Here is a 15,996-nt window from a genome sequence, read left to right as displayed (position 1 = left end):
GATGTGGAAGTTTCAAAATTCCATATTTTATTCAGAATAGAACATAGATGACATATTTAATCTCATCTCATTATCTCTAGCTGCTTTATCCTGTTCTACAGGGTCGCAGGCAAGCTGGAGCCTATCCCACCTGACTACGGGCGAAAGGCGGGGTACACCCTGGACAAGTCGCCAGGTCATCACAGGGCTGACACATAGACAACCATTCACACCTACGGTCAATTTAGAGTCACCAGTTAACCTAACCTGCATGTCTTTGGACTGTGGGGGAAACCGGAGCACCCGGAGGAAACCCACGCGGACACGGAGAGAACATGCAAACTCCGCACAGAAAGGCCCTCGCCGGCCATGGGGCGCGAACCCAGGACCTTCTTGCTGTGAGGCAACAGCGCTAACCACTACACCACCGTGCCGCCTAGATGACATATCAAATGTTTAAACTGAGAAAATGTATCATTTAAAGAGAAAAATTAGGTGATTTTAAATTTCATGACAACAACACATCTCAAAAAAGTTGGGACAAGGCCATGTTTACCACTGTGAGACATCCCCTTTTCTCTTTACAACAGTCTGTAAACATCTGGGGACTGAAGAGACAAGTTGCTCAAGTTTAGGGATAGGAATGTTAACCCATTCTTGTCTAATGTAGGATTCTAGTTGCTCAACTGTCTTAGGTCTTTTTTGTCGTATCTTCCGTTTTATGATGCGCCAAATGTTTTCTATGGGTGAAAGATCTGGACTGCAGGCTGGCCAGTTCAGTACCCGGACCCTTCTTCTACGCAGCCATGATGCTGTAATTGATGCAGTATGTGGTTTGGCCTTGTCATGTTGGAAAATGCAAGGTCTTCCCTGAAAGAGACGTCGTCTGGATGGGAGCATATGTTGCTCTAGAACCTGGATATACCTTTCAGCATTGATGGTGTCTTTCCAGATGTGTTAGCTGCCCATGCCACATGCACTAATGCAACCCCATACCATCAGAGATGCAGGCTTCTGAACTGAGCGCTGATAACAACTTGGGGCGTCCTTCTCCTCTTTAGTCCGAATGACACGGTGTACCTGATTTCCATAAAGAACTTCAAATTTTGATTCGTCTGACCACAGAACAGTTTTCCACTTTGCCATAGTCCATTTTAAATGAGCCTTGGCCCAGAGAAGACGTCTGCGCTTCTGGATCATGTTTAGATATGGCTTCTTCTTTGAACTATAGAGTTTTAGCTGGCAATGGCGGATGGCACGGTGAATTGTGTTCACAGATAATGTTCTCTGGAAATATTCCTGAGCCCATTTTGTGATTTTCAATACAAAAGTATGCCTGTATGTGATGCAGTGCCGTCTAAGGGCCCGAAGATCACGGGCACCCAGTATGGTTTTCCAGCCTTGACCCTTACGCACAGAGATTCTTCAAGGTTCTCTGAATCTTTTGATGATATTATGCACTGTAGATGATGATATGTTCAAACTCTTTGCAATTTTACACTGTCGAACTCCTTTCTGATATTGCTCCACTATTTGTCGGGCCAGAATTAGGGGGATTGGTGATCCTCTTCCCATCTTTACTTCTGAGAGCTGCTGCCACTCCAAGATGCTCTTTTTATACCCAGTCATGTTAGTGACCTATTGCCAATTGACCTAATGAGTTGCAATTTGGTCCTCCAGCTGTTCCTTTTTTGTACCTTTAACTTTTCCAGCCTCTTATTGCCCCATCCCAACTTTTTTGAGATGTGTTGCTGTCATGAAATTTCAAATGAGCCAATATTTGGCATGAATTTTCAAAATGTCTCACTTCCGACATTTGATATGTTGTCTATGTTCTATTGTGAATACAATATCAGTTTTTGAGATTTGTAAATTATTGCATTTTGTTTTTATTTACAATTTGTACTTTGGCCCAACTTTTTTGGAATCGGGGTTGTAGATGTTGCATAAATATATGAAAAGACAGACAGGTCAGGTGGATAGATAGATAGATAGATAGATGAAAGGATGGATGAGTGGATGAATATAGAAATATGAATGTATGATAGGCAGACTTGTTGTTATAATAGCCTCCACGCTTTGGGAATGCTTTCCACTAGTTCTTGGAATGTGGCTGTGAGAATTTCTGCCCATTCAGCCACAAGAGTATTATTGAGGTTGGGCACTGATGTCGGGTGAGAATGCTTGGTGCACAGTTGGCATTCCAGTTGATCCTGAAGGTGTTTAGTGGGGTTGAGGTCAGAGCTTTGTGCAGATCACCTTTCCTCGACACCAACCTTGGCAAACCATGTCTTTATGGATCTTGCTGGAATGGGTTTGGGATATACTCTTTAGTTGCAGCAAAGGGAAATCTTAAAGCTGCAGCATACAAAGATATTCTACACAAATGTGTGCTTCCAACTTTGTGGCAACAGTTTGGGGAAGACCTACATATCAGGTGCCCACATACTTTTGGCTATGTAGTGTAGATAGATACAGTAAATTACCCCCCCAGCAGATTTGTTACAGAAGGAAAAAACCCACTAAACTCTATTATCTTATATTATTTTATTGTGTATCATGTTCACAGTGCTGACAGTATTCTCTCCACCTCTCCTTCAGACACCTTCCATTCCCTGCTGTCTTTCACACTCAACCACACTCTTTCACTCCTTGACTTTGCCTATGAACCAATCGCCGCTGAGTCCCGTCCCTTAGTCTCCGCCCTCTTCTCTGACCTCGCCCTCTACCTGCGTGGCAATGATGACGTCTCTGTTGTCCTCTCTGTGGGTCGCTTTTTCGACGCGCTATTCCCACTGGTCTATCGGAATCTGGTGAATCCAGGGCTGGCATCCTCCCCTTGGTCAGCAGAGGGTGCTGAATGCCTCCGCGCCACACGGCAAGACATCAACCCATTTGGCCCTCATCCACAAGCACTGGCACATGGGCTGGTACGGGTTTTAGGGGTTGGCCGATCACTCATGCAGGCACTAACGGTGGGTGTCCAGATCCTGAATGCCTCAGAATCAGCAGGCATGGCAAAAGAGTGTGGAAGGGCAATAGTGAGGATGCAGTTCTGCTCACATTGCAAGGGACTCACCCTGATCCGGCCTTGCCAGGGCCTCTGCTTGAATGTGATGAGGGGTTGCTTGGCAGGACTGGCAGAGCTGCAAGGGCCATGGAGCACCTACATAGCGCTGCTGGAGGGCACAAGTGCAGCACTGGCTGGAGGGAATGAGCTGGAGCTTACTCTTCTGAGCATTCGTGAGAGGATCAACGATGCCATCCTGAGTGCTCAGCTGAATGGACCACATCTCAGCGCCATTGTGAGTCACAGTGATTCTACTTTCTGTTTTTCCTGCTGCCCATATTTTCATTAGTCAATTACATAGATTATTTAATAAAAAAACAGGATGGATCAACAGATAGATGGATGGACAGATGGCTGGATGGATGGATAGACAGATGGATAGATAGACAAATAGATGTATGGCTAGACATCAACAGATGGCTAGATGGATGAAAAAATGGATAGGCATGTGGAAAGATGGGTAGACAGATAGACAGACAGCTATGTAAATGGATAAATAGGTGGTAGGATGGATGGACAAACAGATGGCTGAACAGAAATGGCAAAAGATAGATGGATGACAGATGAATAGACAGATAGTCAGATGGCTAGAGAGCTAATTATATAGTTGGAGGGGTGGCTAGACAGATGATCAGATAGACAGCTGGATATATAGACAAATGGATAGGTGGACTGATAGATGGATGGGGAGACCAATATATGGATTGTTGAATAAACAGAGAAGTCAATAGATAGATGGTGGGACAGATAGAATGATGGATAGCCAAATAGGTGGTGAAATATATAGGCAACTATGCAGATGATAGCTAGCTTTACAGGTTGAAGCTGAAAGTGTTCTTTCTACCAGTATGATTTTTTAAATTGCCATCAGAATAAAAAAAAAAAAAAAAAAAAAAAGATGTACTGCATCAAATGCTTCACATTAAGGTTGAACAATTACTTATATTTCAATCATGATCAATACTTTTGGCATTTAAAAATGGCCAAACATAGGTAATATTAAATTATTTTTATTGACTCTGATGCATTAAATAATAAGCTCCCATTCATTTGTTTAACCATTCATATAGTTGCATACTATGTTGAGCAATAAGTAATTTATTTACTTAATTTGATTATAATTGAAATCCTATTAAGCATTTAATTAAGTACACGTGGTATTAATATGACTATGGACCAACTAAAATAATCTTGATTATCATATATCATTTTTGCCAGTATTGAGCAGCACCACTTTATATATTTGCTATGTTGGATATCTGTATTTGTGAAAGGATTAGCAGAATTTAGTGCTGTGTAAAAGCCTGGCTTTGAGCATCTATGCTGGTGCTGACAGCTGCATGCGTGTATGTGTGTGTGAAGGTGGATTAAGTTTGAGGTTCATATTCATAAGCCCGCCTGAATGGAATGTAGACCTGCCCATCAGAATGAAAGATATTTTTACTGATACCCTCTCAGACCCTTTGGTCCTCTCGGCTTCCTCTAACTGAAAGTCCCTGTGCGCTGGGCGTTCATGGCTCCCTCCAAGCTTCCTGGATCAAGTTTTGCTCACTCACTGATGCTGCGTGGCTGGGATAACTTTGAGTTCACATTACCCAAAGTCTGGATTGCTTTGTGGGAAGGGGCAGGAAGAAGAAAGAAGTCACTGTAGCATTAGTCCAGAAAATGTCTGCAGTATAAAGGGATGAAACAGTGGAGCTTTTATATGTTTTTTTTTTAAATTGGTATGATTTGTCGATATCAACAAGTCCCAAGTTCTTCTTCCTATTGTTGATTCAGGTTTCTGATACTTTCAGCATATTTGGAAAAACTTCAAGTCAGAACTTCATTGGAATATGAATGTGATTCATTCATCTTCAGTAATTGCTTTATCCTGGTCAGGATCATAGTAATTCCAGACCCTATCCTGGGAACAGCAGGCACAACATGTCAAACCCTGCACAGATATCAACCCAAGCTCAGAATTGAACCAAGACCCTGGAATTGTGAGGCATTAGCTCTGCTACCCGCTGTGCCGCCCAGTGTCATTCAGTTAAAATCAAACCAGATGAATTGTGACAGGTGCCACCAAAGCCCTGCTACTGGTTTTGTCCAACTCAAATTTATATTTGATTGCCTTTCCTCTTTTCTAGGCAACTGTATCCAGTTATTGACCATTTTTGACCCACTTCCCATTAATAGCTCACTCCCATCCTCCCTTTCTGGCTTTTGACACATTATTGGATATATTACTTTTTAAAAAAAACTTTTTTTTCATGAATACATTATCTATTTTATTCACGTCTAACATTTGGGATGCCGTTTTCACCTATTCTCCCTAATGAAATTATTTTTCTTCTTATCTGGAGCCTGTCCTGGGAACACTGAGTATGAGGCAGAATACTCCTGGAATGGGATACTAATTAAAAATAATAATAGGATATTACATCACTAAACCAGGGTGGCACGGTGGTGTAGTGCTGTCACCTCACAGCAAGAAGATCCGGGTTCGAGCCCCGTGGCCGGCGAGGGCCTTTCTGTGCGGAGTTTGCATGTTCTCCGCATGGGTTTACTCTGGGTGCTCCGGTTTCCCCCACAGTCCAAAGACATGCAGGTTAGGTTAACTGGTGACTCTAAATTGACCGCAGGTGTGTCAGCCCTGTGATGACCTGGTGACTTGTCCAGGGTGTACCCCGCCTTTCGCCCGTAGTCAGCTGGGATAGGCTCCTGTGACCCTGTAGAACAGGATAAAGCGGCTAGAGATGATGAGATGAGTTTGTACATGAACTTGCAGTTTGGACACACACCCATGTCCTCCTGCTGTCCCAAATAGCTATCCTGTTAATAAACTAGCTTGCTTTTGTCACAGGTCAACACGAATGGGACTTCAATATCTGATTCTTGATTCGCATCAACATCTCAGTGATTTATACCATAGCTGCTTTCTAGGTTCTAAAAAACATTTTTTAAGAAAAAATTTTTCTTCCTGTAACATCCTTCTTAGTGTATGATAGTTGTCATGATTACATTCAGTGGGTTTCCTCCTACCTCCCCAAAACATGCCAGTATGTGTATAGTGTTTGAAATGGAATGACATTCCATCCATGGTGTATTTCTGTCTCATGCCCAGTGTTTCCAGGATAGAGTCGAGACTCAACCCTTTGAACATTATGAAGTAGTTACCAAAGATGAATGAATGAATGGGGTCACTGATTTAAAATTATATTTACCTTTCTCATGCAATCTACATTATAGGCATCCTGTAGGCATAAGAAAATAAAGTTTTGCCAGAAAATCAGGAACATAATTTATATGGAATAATTTATAAGAACTGCATATATAATAACTAAAAGATGTAAGGTAGTATGAAGTGAACGTGGCTTCATATCTATCAGTACCAGTCAGAGCAAATGCTGCGTGTAAGTGTGGAATATAGCACGCCTAATCTTGAGCCTGTGTCTTGGTGTACTGTGGGTTATTTGGGTGTTGTCTGTATTTTCTCGCTCCTTCGTCCTGCATGCAAATCCACCTGTGGACAAAGGCACCTCCGGCTAGCTGGACAAACCTCTTCCCAAAATGCAGTGAGACAAGTGAGGGGCCACAGTGAGGGGTATGAGGGAGTTTAGGTAATCCTCAAATAAATAAAGCACTCACGAGGAATATGAGCCTTCTGAGCTTGAGCAATGCACACACACTCACACATGCCCTACAGTCATAATTTTTTTTAAATATATTGTCACTGCTAAATCCAGTTATGCCCATTTCCTCTTTTATTGCATTCAGTTACAATATACTACAGATAAAATGATGCTCGAGATCATTACTTTTACATTAATATCTGCTGAAACTTTTACTAATAGTTTTTATAGTATTTTAAATTCTATATAGTTTGTTTCAAATTTTCATGTAAAACGTAAAATTTATTTTATATTATTATGTGCCAGGCGGCACGGTGGTGTAGTGGTTAGCGCTGTCGCCTCACAGCAAGAAGGTCCTGGGTTCGAGCCCCGGGGCCGGCGAAGGCCTTTCTGTGTGGAGTTTGCATGTTCTCCCCATGTCTGCGTGGGTTTCCTCCGGGTGCTCCGGTTTCCCCCACAGTCCAAAGACATGCAGGTTAGGTTAACTGGTGACTCTAAATTGACCGTAGGTGTGAATGTGAGTGTGAATGGTTGTCTGTGTCTATGTGTCAGCCCTGTGATGACCTGGCGACTTGTCCAGGGTGTACCCCGCCTTTCGCCCATAGTCAGCTGGGATAGGCTCCAGCTTGCCTGCGACCCTGTAGAAGGATAAAGCGGCTAGAGATAATGAGATGAGATTATTATGTGCCACTCCACAATATATATAACACACACTAATTAATGGCAAATTGCTGTGGTACAATAGGAATGAAACATTTCAGAAAATGCTTTTGTGGTAAAATTATCAACTTGGCAACAGTAACTCCAATTCTTGGGCTGTATCACCTTTTCGACACTATTGGAAAGTGGAAAAGAGACTGTATGTGGATTTGACATTGATATTACTGGACATCAGTTGATACCTAATGATCTAACTGTCCATCTCTCTCTCTCTCTCTCTCTCTCTCTCTCTCTCTCTCTATCTCTCAGGTGGAAAAGGTGTGTGGTTCTCTCACTGAGCCTTCCTCGTCCACTCAAGTTAGTTCAACACAAAGTCCAACATCCCAGAGTCCTACAGACTTGGACCAGGGTTCGAGTGTGGGGTTGGTCTCCTCCATCCCATCCATGAGCCCTACAGTACCAGACAAGTCTGATGATCACAGAGACAGCCATGTTACACTGAGGAAAAGGTAAGAAGCTGAGTTTGCTTACATGCCAATACATTACATCTATTCAGCTAACTTCTAGCCTTTCTATACTTTTATATCTTTCAAATGATTTGAATGTACACTGCCTTGAAAAAGTATTCATACCCCTTGAACTTTTTCACATTTTTCCACCTTACAACCATGAACTTAAAAGTTTTTTATTGAGATTTTACGTGATAGACCAACACAAAGTAGCACATAATTGTGAAGTGAAACGAAAATGATAAATGGTCTTCAAAATTTTAAACAAATAAAAATCTGAAAAATGTGATGTGCATTAGTATTCAGCCCCCCTGCATCAATACTTTGTAGAGCCACCTTTTGCTGCAATTACAGCTGCAAGTCTTTTGTGGTATGTCTCTACCAGCTTTGCACATCTAGACACTGAAATTTTTGCCCATTCTTCTTTGCAAAATAGCTCAAGCTCAGCCAGATTGGATGGAGAGTGTCTGTGAACAGCAATTTTCAAGTCTTGCCACAGATACTCAATGGGATTTAGGTCTGGACTTTGACTGGGCCATTCTAACACATGAATATTCTTTGATCTAAACCATTCCATTGTAGCTCTGGCTGTATGTTTAGGGTCATTGTCTTGCTGGAAGGTGAATCTCCTTCCCAGTCTCAAGTCTTTTGCAGCCTCCAACAGGTTTTCTTCCAGGATTGCCCTGTATTTAGCTCCATCCATCTTCCCATCAACTCTGACCAGCTTCCCTGTCCCTGCTGAAGAAAAGCATCCCCATAGCATGATGCTGCCACCACCATGTTTCACAGTGGGGATGGTGTGTGCAGGGTGATGAGCAGTGTTAGTTTTCCGCCACACATAGCGCTTTGCATTTAGGCCAAAAAGTTCAACTTTGGTCTCATCTGACCAAAGCACCTTCTTCCACATGTTTGCTCTGTCCCCTACATGGCTTCTGGCAAACTGCAAATGGGACTTCTTATGCCTGTCTTTCAACAATGGCTTTCTTCTTGCCACTCTTCCAAAAAGGCCAGATTTGTGGAGTGTACGACTTATAGTTGTCCTGTGCACAGATTCTCCCATCTGAGCTGTGGATTTCTGCAGCTCCTCCAGAGTGGTCATGGGCCTCTTGGCTGCTTCTCTGACCAGTGCTCTCCTTGCTCGCTCTGTCAGTTTAGGTGGACGGCCATGTCTTGGTAGGTTTGCAGTTGTGCCATACTTTTTCCATTTTTGAATGATGGATTGAACAGTGCTTCTTGAGATGTTCAGAGCTTGGGATATTTTTTTATAACCTAACCCTGCTTTAAACTTCTCCAGAACTTTATCCCTGACCTGTCTGGTGAGTTATTTGGTCTTCATGATGCTGTTTGTTCTTCAGTGTTCTCTAACAAACCACTGAGGCCTTCACAGAGCAAGTGTATTTATGCTGAGAGTAAATTACACACAGTAGGACTCTATTAACTAATTAGATGACTTCTGAAGGCAATTGATTGCACTGGATTGTATTTAGAGGTATCAGAGTACAGGGGACTGAATACTAATGCACACCACATTTTTCAGATTTTTATTTGTTTAAAATTTTGAAGACCATTTATTGTTTTCGTTTCATTTCACAATTATGTGCTACTCTGTGTTGATCTATCACATAAAATCTCAATAAAAAACTTTTAAGTTCATGGTTGCAAGGTGGAAAAATGTGAAAAAGTTCAAGGGGTATGAATACTTTTTCAAGGCACTGTAGCTCTGTATACAGTAAGTAGTCAGTTAATCAGGTATCACCACAACTTTTGTATAAACTGTACATTCCAACAAATCATATTTTATAGAGCCGTGCAAACCAGTTGTCTAACATTCACTACATTTGTTACATTTTGCAGTTAAGTACCTCCTATTCTTACAAAAACAGAAACCTAGGTTCATGTTATTAATGACAAGTGATTGGATGTATTGGTACAACCCCTTTATTGTGAGATTTTAACAAATGTTGCCCTCAACTACAAATAAGTTTGCTACACCTGATATTTAATTTTTTTTTTAATTATGCAATCTTATTTTTGAAAAAAAAATCACATTATCATTTTTAAAAGTAGATTAAAATGTTGGTCTTTTTTAACTTTAACATTAGCTAGATTTGGCGTATAGCTGTGTTCCAAATTGTTAGATGTAATTCACTATAAGATAAAACAGAAACTAAAATGTCTTTGTTTGGACTTTATTTTCTTGTACATATGGAATTTTTATTTTGTCAATTACCTCACTTTCTTGTTGTGTTAGAGAAATCAGGACTGTAAGAAAGCTTGTAAAAATCCCACCACCAAGGCTGATGTTCAGAGTTTTTGGATGTACTGGTGCAGTCTGTTTATTTTGAAATTTTAACCAGTGTTAGCCGCAACCACAAATGAGTTTGCTACCCCAGAATTAAATTTCTTCTTGCTGTGGAAAATTTATTGCAAACTCTCTGACCTCTGATATTTGCAGATCCTTGCCTCTAAAACCTTCCAAGAATGACAAGCCCAGAAGTCTGAAGAAAATCTCTAAGTAAGTGTCAAAGTGTTTATGTGACAGGGCAAATTTACTAGAATATGTGTGTGTGTGTGTGTGTGTGTGTGTGTGTGTGTGTGTGTGTGTGTGTGTGTGTGTGTGTGTGTGTTTTCAAAGGTAAGTGACCATAAATAATATAATTTGATTATATTTTATAAATTATATTATTCTGTCTTGTATAGTTCAGTTCCTCAATTCCTGTTGCCCGTGTTGTAATGGAGCAAATCACATTTTCAGGGAGTTTGTGAGTTACATTCAGCGGTACAAGTCCTTCTTCTCCATGTTGCCAGAGGTTCTATGTGACAATGAGATGGTGCTGGATGAATACACCTGCTGGAATGGGGAGGATGTGGTGGAGAGGTATGATGTGGGGTCCCTTAATTCCAACTTGTCATGGCTCTTTTATTATAATTTTTATTAGAGACTTTATACCATAGCATTGCTGGTTGGTCAGAAGGTCTTGATCCATTTTCAAAAGTAGTTCTGAGAGTATTTCCGACTAAAATCACAGGCTTATATTAATGTGCTTATATGTTATTGTTCTATATTAACAACTTACATGGGGCTTGTGTGGTAGATACTCCAGATAACTAGATTAAAAACTGTAATCTTTGATATGGTCAAGGATTCTCTGAGGAGATGTTTATTTAACATTTATCGAAAGAGATTCCAGTGTCAGCATAACATTCAGAGGTAAAGCTGTTCCAAGAAAGTCTTCAAGACAGAGGAGTTTTGCACTTATTTCTTGATAACATGATGCACTCCAAATTTTTTTGGTCTTATTAACTTCAAGAGAGAAAAAGAGAGGCTTGTGAGAGAACGACTGTTTATAGCTGTCATAATGTAAGTAATAACCGGAATTAACTTGTTTCATCTAACTATAAAATGATAAAAAGCTTGATGTGTCATTCTTTAATAAATGAAATTCATAATCATTGCCAGATTATTGTGGTATAAGAGGAATAAAACATCATATACCAGTGTGTGTGTGTGTATATATATATATATATATATATATATATATATATATATATATATATATATATGTGTGTGTGTGTGTGTGTGTGTGTGTATATATATATATATATATATATATATATATACACACACACACACACACACACACACACACACACATATTATATATATATATATATATATATATATATATATATATATATATATATATATATATATGCGCACTGTTATAGGAAAATAATTCACTTCATCACACAACCTTGATATTGAACATTTTCCTATAGCATCACTCCATGTCATGTTCCTTACTTATTACCCTTGATACGTGGTAACATCCTGATAAGCAATTCATTAGTCTATTATAGTGATAATACCAATGCATATAAAATAATAGTATTCATTTAACTTTACATTTCATTTTATTATGCTTTATTTCAAGGCTATTAAGACCTGATTGTTATAATTAGTATTTTTTTCTCAGAAGAATGCTGTTGTGTAGTTATGACAACACTGAGGCTTTGGGGTCCACAGTTACCATGGCTTTTGGGAGCTTTTCCTTGGACTTTTTTGGGACAGAAGCCTCATTCAAAAAGTGCTGGAATGTCATTGTCACACAAATGAGAATCCCTGGAAAACACACACACACATACTAAACAAACATTTGAATATCGGTACTATTTTTGTTTCAGCACACAGCCAAACTCTTTCAGTCGTGTTGGACACACACAATCTCTCTACTTGGCATTTGTCCACTGTATGGTCCTGCGTTCTGTTGGTTACCCCAGGAAAACTTGTAAAATGTCCTTGGCTGGCCTCTTTAGGTGCTGAGGGTGATGAAGACAGCACTGACACTGACGTCCTGCACAGTGGTACTCTACAACATGCCTCTTGTTTTAGTAAGTAAAAGGGTGAAAAGACCCAGCTTGGCTCGTCTGGCTCCTGGTTTTGGCCATCATGGGTTCAGACCCTTTACTCGTGCCCCCACATAAATCCCACTATTGTACGCTCTCTGGCTGTAACGGGGGACTGGAACCATTCTTGTCAGCACCCCCTGGTGGTACAAGTACAACACAGTCCAGGAAACAGAGGACAGCAAACATGAACGTGTGCTGGAATTCATGTTTGCATTTATTTGGCATATTTATTCATTACAAGTGCTTTTTTGTTTTGTTTTGTGCAGTGTTGTGCACTGTGTCACCATACTGAGCTTTAAATGAATTTATATGTTTTAATGATTTTTTTTGAAGACACAACAGCTATTTTTAATTTAAACATCATGGTTCCCATATTTATTAATGTGAATTTTAAATGCACTCTTTTTTCTTTTGTAAATTTAGTGTGTTAAATTTGGTTGTCGTGTGTTAACATTTTGTGCTAGTATATTACATACCTAGTCAGTCATCACTTTTCCCATGAGTCACAAAAACACAGAAGCTTATGCTACTTGCATAACAATATTTCAAACAAATATTTTACATCTTTCCAGCCATGTGTAGGCTATAAATTTTCTGAAAGGTTGATCAACTTGCAAAGAATGATTCATATACTGGTTATATTCTGTAATGAACTTTCTTTCGCTCCATATGCTGTGCTAAATGCCTCTTGCAGCTGAATGCCTGCTTCTGGGTCTGCAGCGTTGAACTGCACGACCAGAGTCCAGTTCCCAGGATGCACTGTGGGTCCGCACATGTGCCTACCAGTTACGCACAGCTGTTCCACATTCCCGCTAATTACAGATCACATGAGCCTTGCCTATTTTGGACTTAGAACTGTGTTTTATGATTTTGATTCGTTTGCCTGTATTAATAAACTCTTCCTGCATTTGCATCTTGCCTCCAACCTGCCCTTTCATGACAGAATACTTTACCTATCATGGATAGGCAGGACACCAGGAACAGCCTGGGACCAGGACCAACATCAGCCTGCCTTCGTGCTTCCTGCAGCACTGGTGGGTTGATGTCCCTGTCCCCGATGATGGCGTAGTTTCCCCCAAATTGATTCCTTCTCTAATGTAAGTTCTTTTACAAAAGCCTAGTGGAACCCAAACTTCCCAAGTGTGTGTGAGTCTGGTGCATGATCCATTGACTTACAGGACCAGCATGTCAGTGGGCCATCTTCTCACTGTAGAACACCCTTACCTCAGAGATTCCACAATGTTTGGAAGGATGCTGAAGTGGTGGTTCCAGTCTCTCAGGAAGAAGGAAGCCCCTGAAGTTGTTTATTTTTTGGTGGGGGGCAGATTTTGCTCCAGAGCTCCCTCCAGAGGCTGACAGGATGGCTGACATTGAGGATTTTGCTCTAGAGCTCCCTCCAGTGGCCATCAGGATGGCTGACAGGGAGGATTTTGCTCCAGAACTCCTTGCAGAGGCTGACAGAGCAGTTTCCATTCCAGAGCCCCCTCCAGTAGTCAACAAGGTGACCAATAGGGATGCTTTTGCTCCAGAGCGCCCTCCAAAGGTTGGCAGGGCAGTCTTTGCTCCAGTGCCCCCTCCAGTGGTCAACAAAGTGACTGGCAGGGAGGTTTCCACTCCAGAGCTCCATTCAGAGGCTGACAGGGCAGTCTCTGCTCCAGAGCTTCCTCCAGTAGCTGACAGGATGGCTGACAAGGCTCCAGAGCTCCCTCCAGAGGTTGACTGAGTGGCCTGCACTCCTGTACTCGCTCCTCTGCTAGGCTTCGATGATGACTTTGTCACTCCACCTTCTGATTCTGGGGAGGAAGAGCTCTTCGCTCCACCTCCTGACTCCGGGGAGGAGAAGATCTTTGCTCTGCCTTCTTGCTTTAAGGATGATGTCGATCTGCTTTTTGATTGTGGGGAAGAGATCCTTGCTGCACCTCCAGGCTTCGAGGATGATGTCACTCTGCCACCTAAACTGTGTGGGAGTGACATATCTAAGCCTGAGTCCCTGCCTAAATCCCCTACTATGCCCGAGCCCATGCCTGAGCCCATGTCCATGTTTGAATCAATGCTTGATTCTGAATCCTTGCCCATGCTCAATCCCATGTCCATGTCTGAATCTATGCCTGAATCTCTGCCCATGCCTGAGTCCATGCCTATACCTCTAGGCCAAAGATTGATGGGGCATTGTCCAGCACCATGCCCTTGCCCAGAGGTCCTGGTCCAGTTCAGAGTCTTGTTTGGCACGCTGGGAGTGGCGCCTTTCAGGGTGTGTGTGTGTCTGTAATGAACTTTCCCTCACTCCGTGTGTTGTGCTGAATGCCTCGTGCAGCTTCTGGGTCCGCAGTGTTGAACTGCATGATCAGGCTCCAATTCTCAGGATGTACCGCGGGCCTACGCATGCACCTGCTGTGCAGCTGTTCCACATTCCGGCTAATTTCAGACTCCATGTATAAGAACTCGCACACATGCACTAAAATTGTGAAGTATCAGCTCTGTGTTATGAAAATACCAGTGTATTAACAAACCTTTGTTTTTCATGTGTTCTGGTTTTTTCACTCTGCTTTGTTCCTTGGTTTTTGTATTCTGGTTTTTGCCATGTTTATGTTGTTTGCCAATCATTTGACCCATGCCTGATTTGGACTTTGAACTATGTGCTGCAATTTGGATTTGTTTGCCTGCATTAATAAACTCTTCCTGCACTTGCATCCTGCCTCCAACCTGCCCTTTTGTGAAACAATCACAACAGAAAATCTACCTATTGCATGTGCTTGTAAATATTCTATTTTGGTAGCTTCCTCATTTTTTCCCCAAATTGGACCCCCCCCCAAAAAAAAAAAAAAAAAAATGCATACAGGCCATGATTACATTCACTTCTCTTATTGTTTATAGTATAATTAGCTGCCATAGTTTGCTTTTATTTTGTTCGAGGTCTGTGTCTTGGTTGTTAGCCTTGGTGATGGTTTTTTTTTTTTTGTGTGTGTGTGTGTTTGTCAAGCAGATGAAATCCAGACATATGGACAGTGATGGACCATTTTTATTTCTTTGGTGCATTATGTTTATACAGTGGGGACAAAAAGTCTGAGAACACATTGAAAATCTGGAATAAAAAAAATTAAGCAGTAAATTTAACAGAAGTTTGAGAAAATTAAAGTTTGAGAAAATTAAAACAAATATGACACTCCAATGGATTTGATCTGAAACAGATTGTCAGGTTTTACACAAACTTGTGGAGTCCATGCCAGCTCCAGTGTATGCCATCATTAAAGCAAAAGGGGAATGTACCAAATACTAAGACATATTGAAACATAGAAATATTTCTAAGTTTCTACCTTTCACTGAAGTTGTGACTGATAATATAATTTGTAATGGAAAAAAAGTTTTAATTTAAAAGGATATTCTTTAGTCCCATCTATGTACAAGTTGTCACTTGTATAAGCCAGATGTGACATGGTCAATAACAAGTTAGAATCTCCGATATAAAAAAAAGTTTTAAAAGCTCTCACCTGTAATCGTGCACTAAAGGGACGTTCATATGAAACATTTAGGTCAGTAACGATTATTTTCATATTTCTAGCACATGATTATTCTCATTCAGATTTTAATAATCCATTCCTCTGACATGTCCCAGTACAGTGTGCTTTACAGCTGTACATACATATATTGACTTGCTAGTTTATTAGGTGCTATTATTAGGTACGCCCGAAATAAACACTGTAAAACATTTCAAATTGGTTTAACTTGGAAATGCAAGTAAATCTGCTGCTTT

At 40.9% G+C, this 15,996-nt stretch overlaps 1 protein-coding gene across 1 annotated transcript in view; it reads left to right on the top strand.

Moving 5' to 3' along the window:
• gpc5b (glypican 5b) overlaps nt 1–15,996 on the top strand; it is a 132,920-nt gene that overhangs the window by 19,557 nt on the left and 97,367 nt on the right. Inside the window, exons 3-6 of the mRNA XM_060940505.1 lie at nt 2,581–3,284; nt 7,636–7,835; nt 10,291–10,350; nt 10,591–10,713. Of these exons, the coding sequence (XP_060796488.1) occupies nt 2,581–3,284; nt 7,636–7,835; nt 10,291–10,350; nt 10,591–10,713 (1,087 nt within the window). The remainder of the gene's footprint in view (nt 1–2,580; nt 3,285–7,635; nt 7,836–10,290; nt 10,351–10,590; nt 10,714–15,996) is intronic.

Source organism: Neoarius graeffei, chromosome 15 (genome assembly GCF_027579695.1).
Source record: "Neoarius graeffei isolate fNeoGra1 chromosome 15, fNeoGra1.pri, whole genome shotgun sequence".
In the NCBI taxonomy this organism is placed as follows: domain Eukaryota; kingdom Metazoa; phylum Chordata; class Actinopteri; order Siluriformes; family Ariidae; genus Neoarius; species Neoarius graeffei.
The sequence above is the reverse complement of the archived record's forward strand: the minus strand, read 5'-3'. Positions and strand labels throughout refer to the sequence as shown.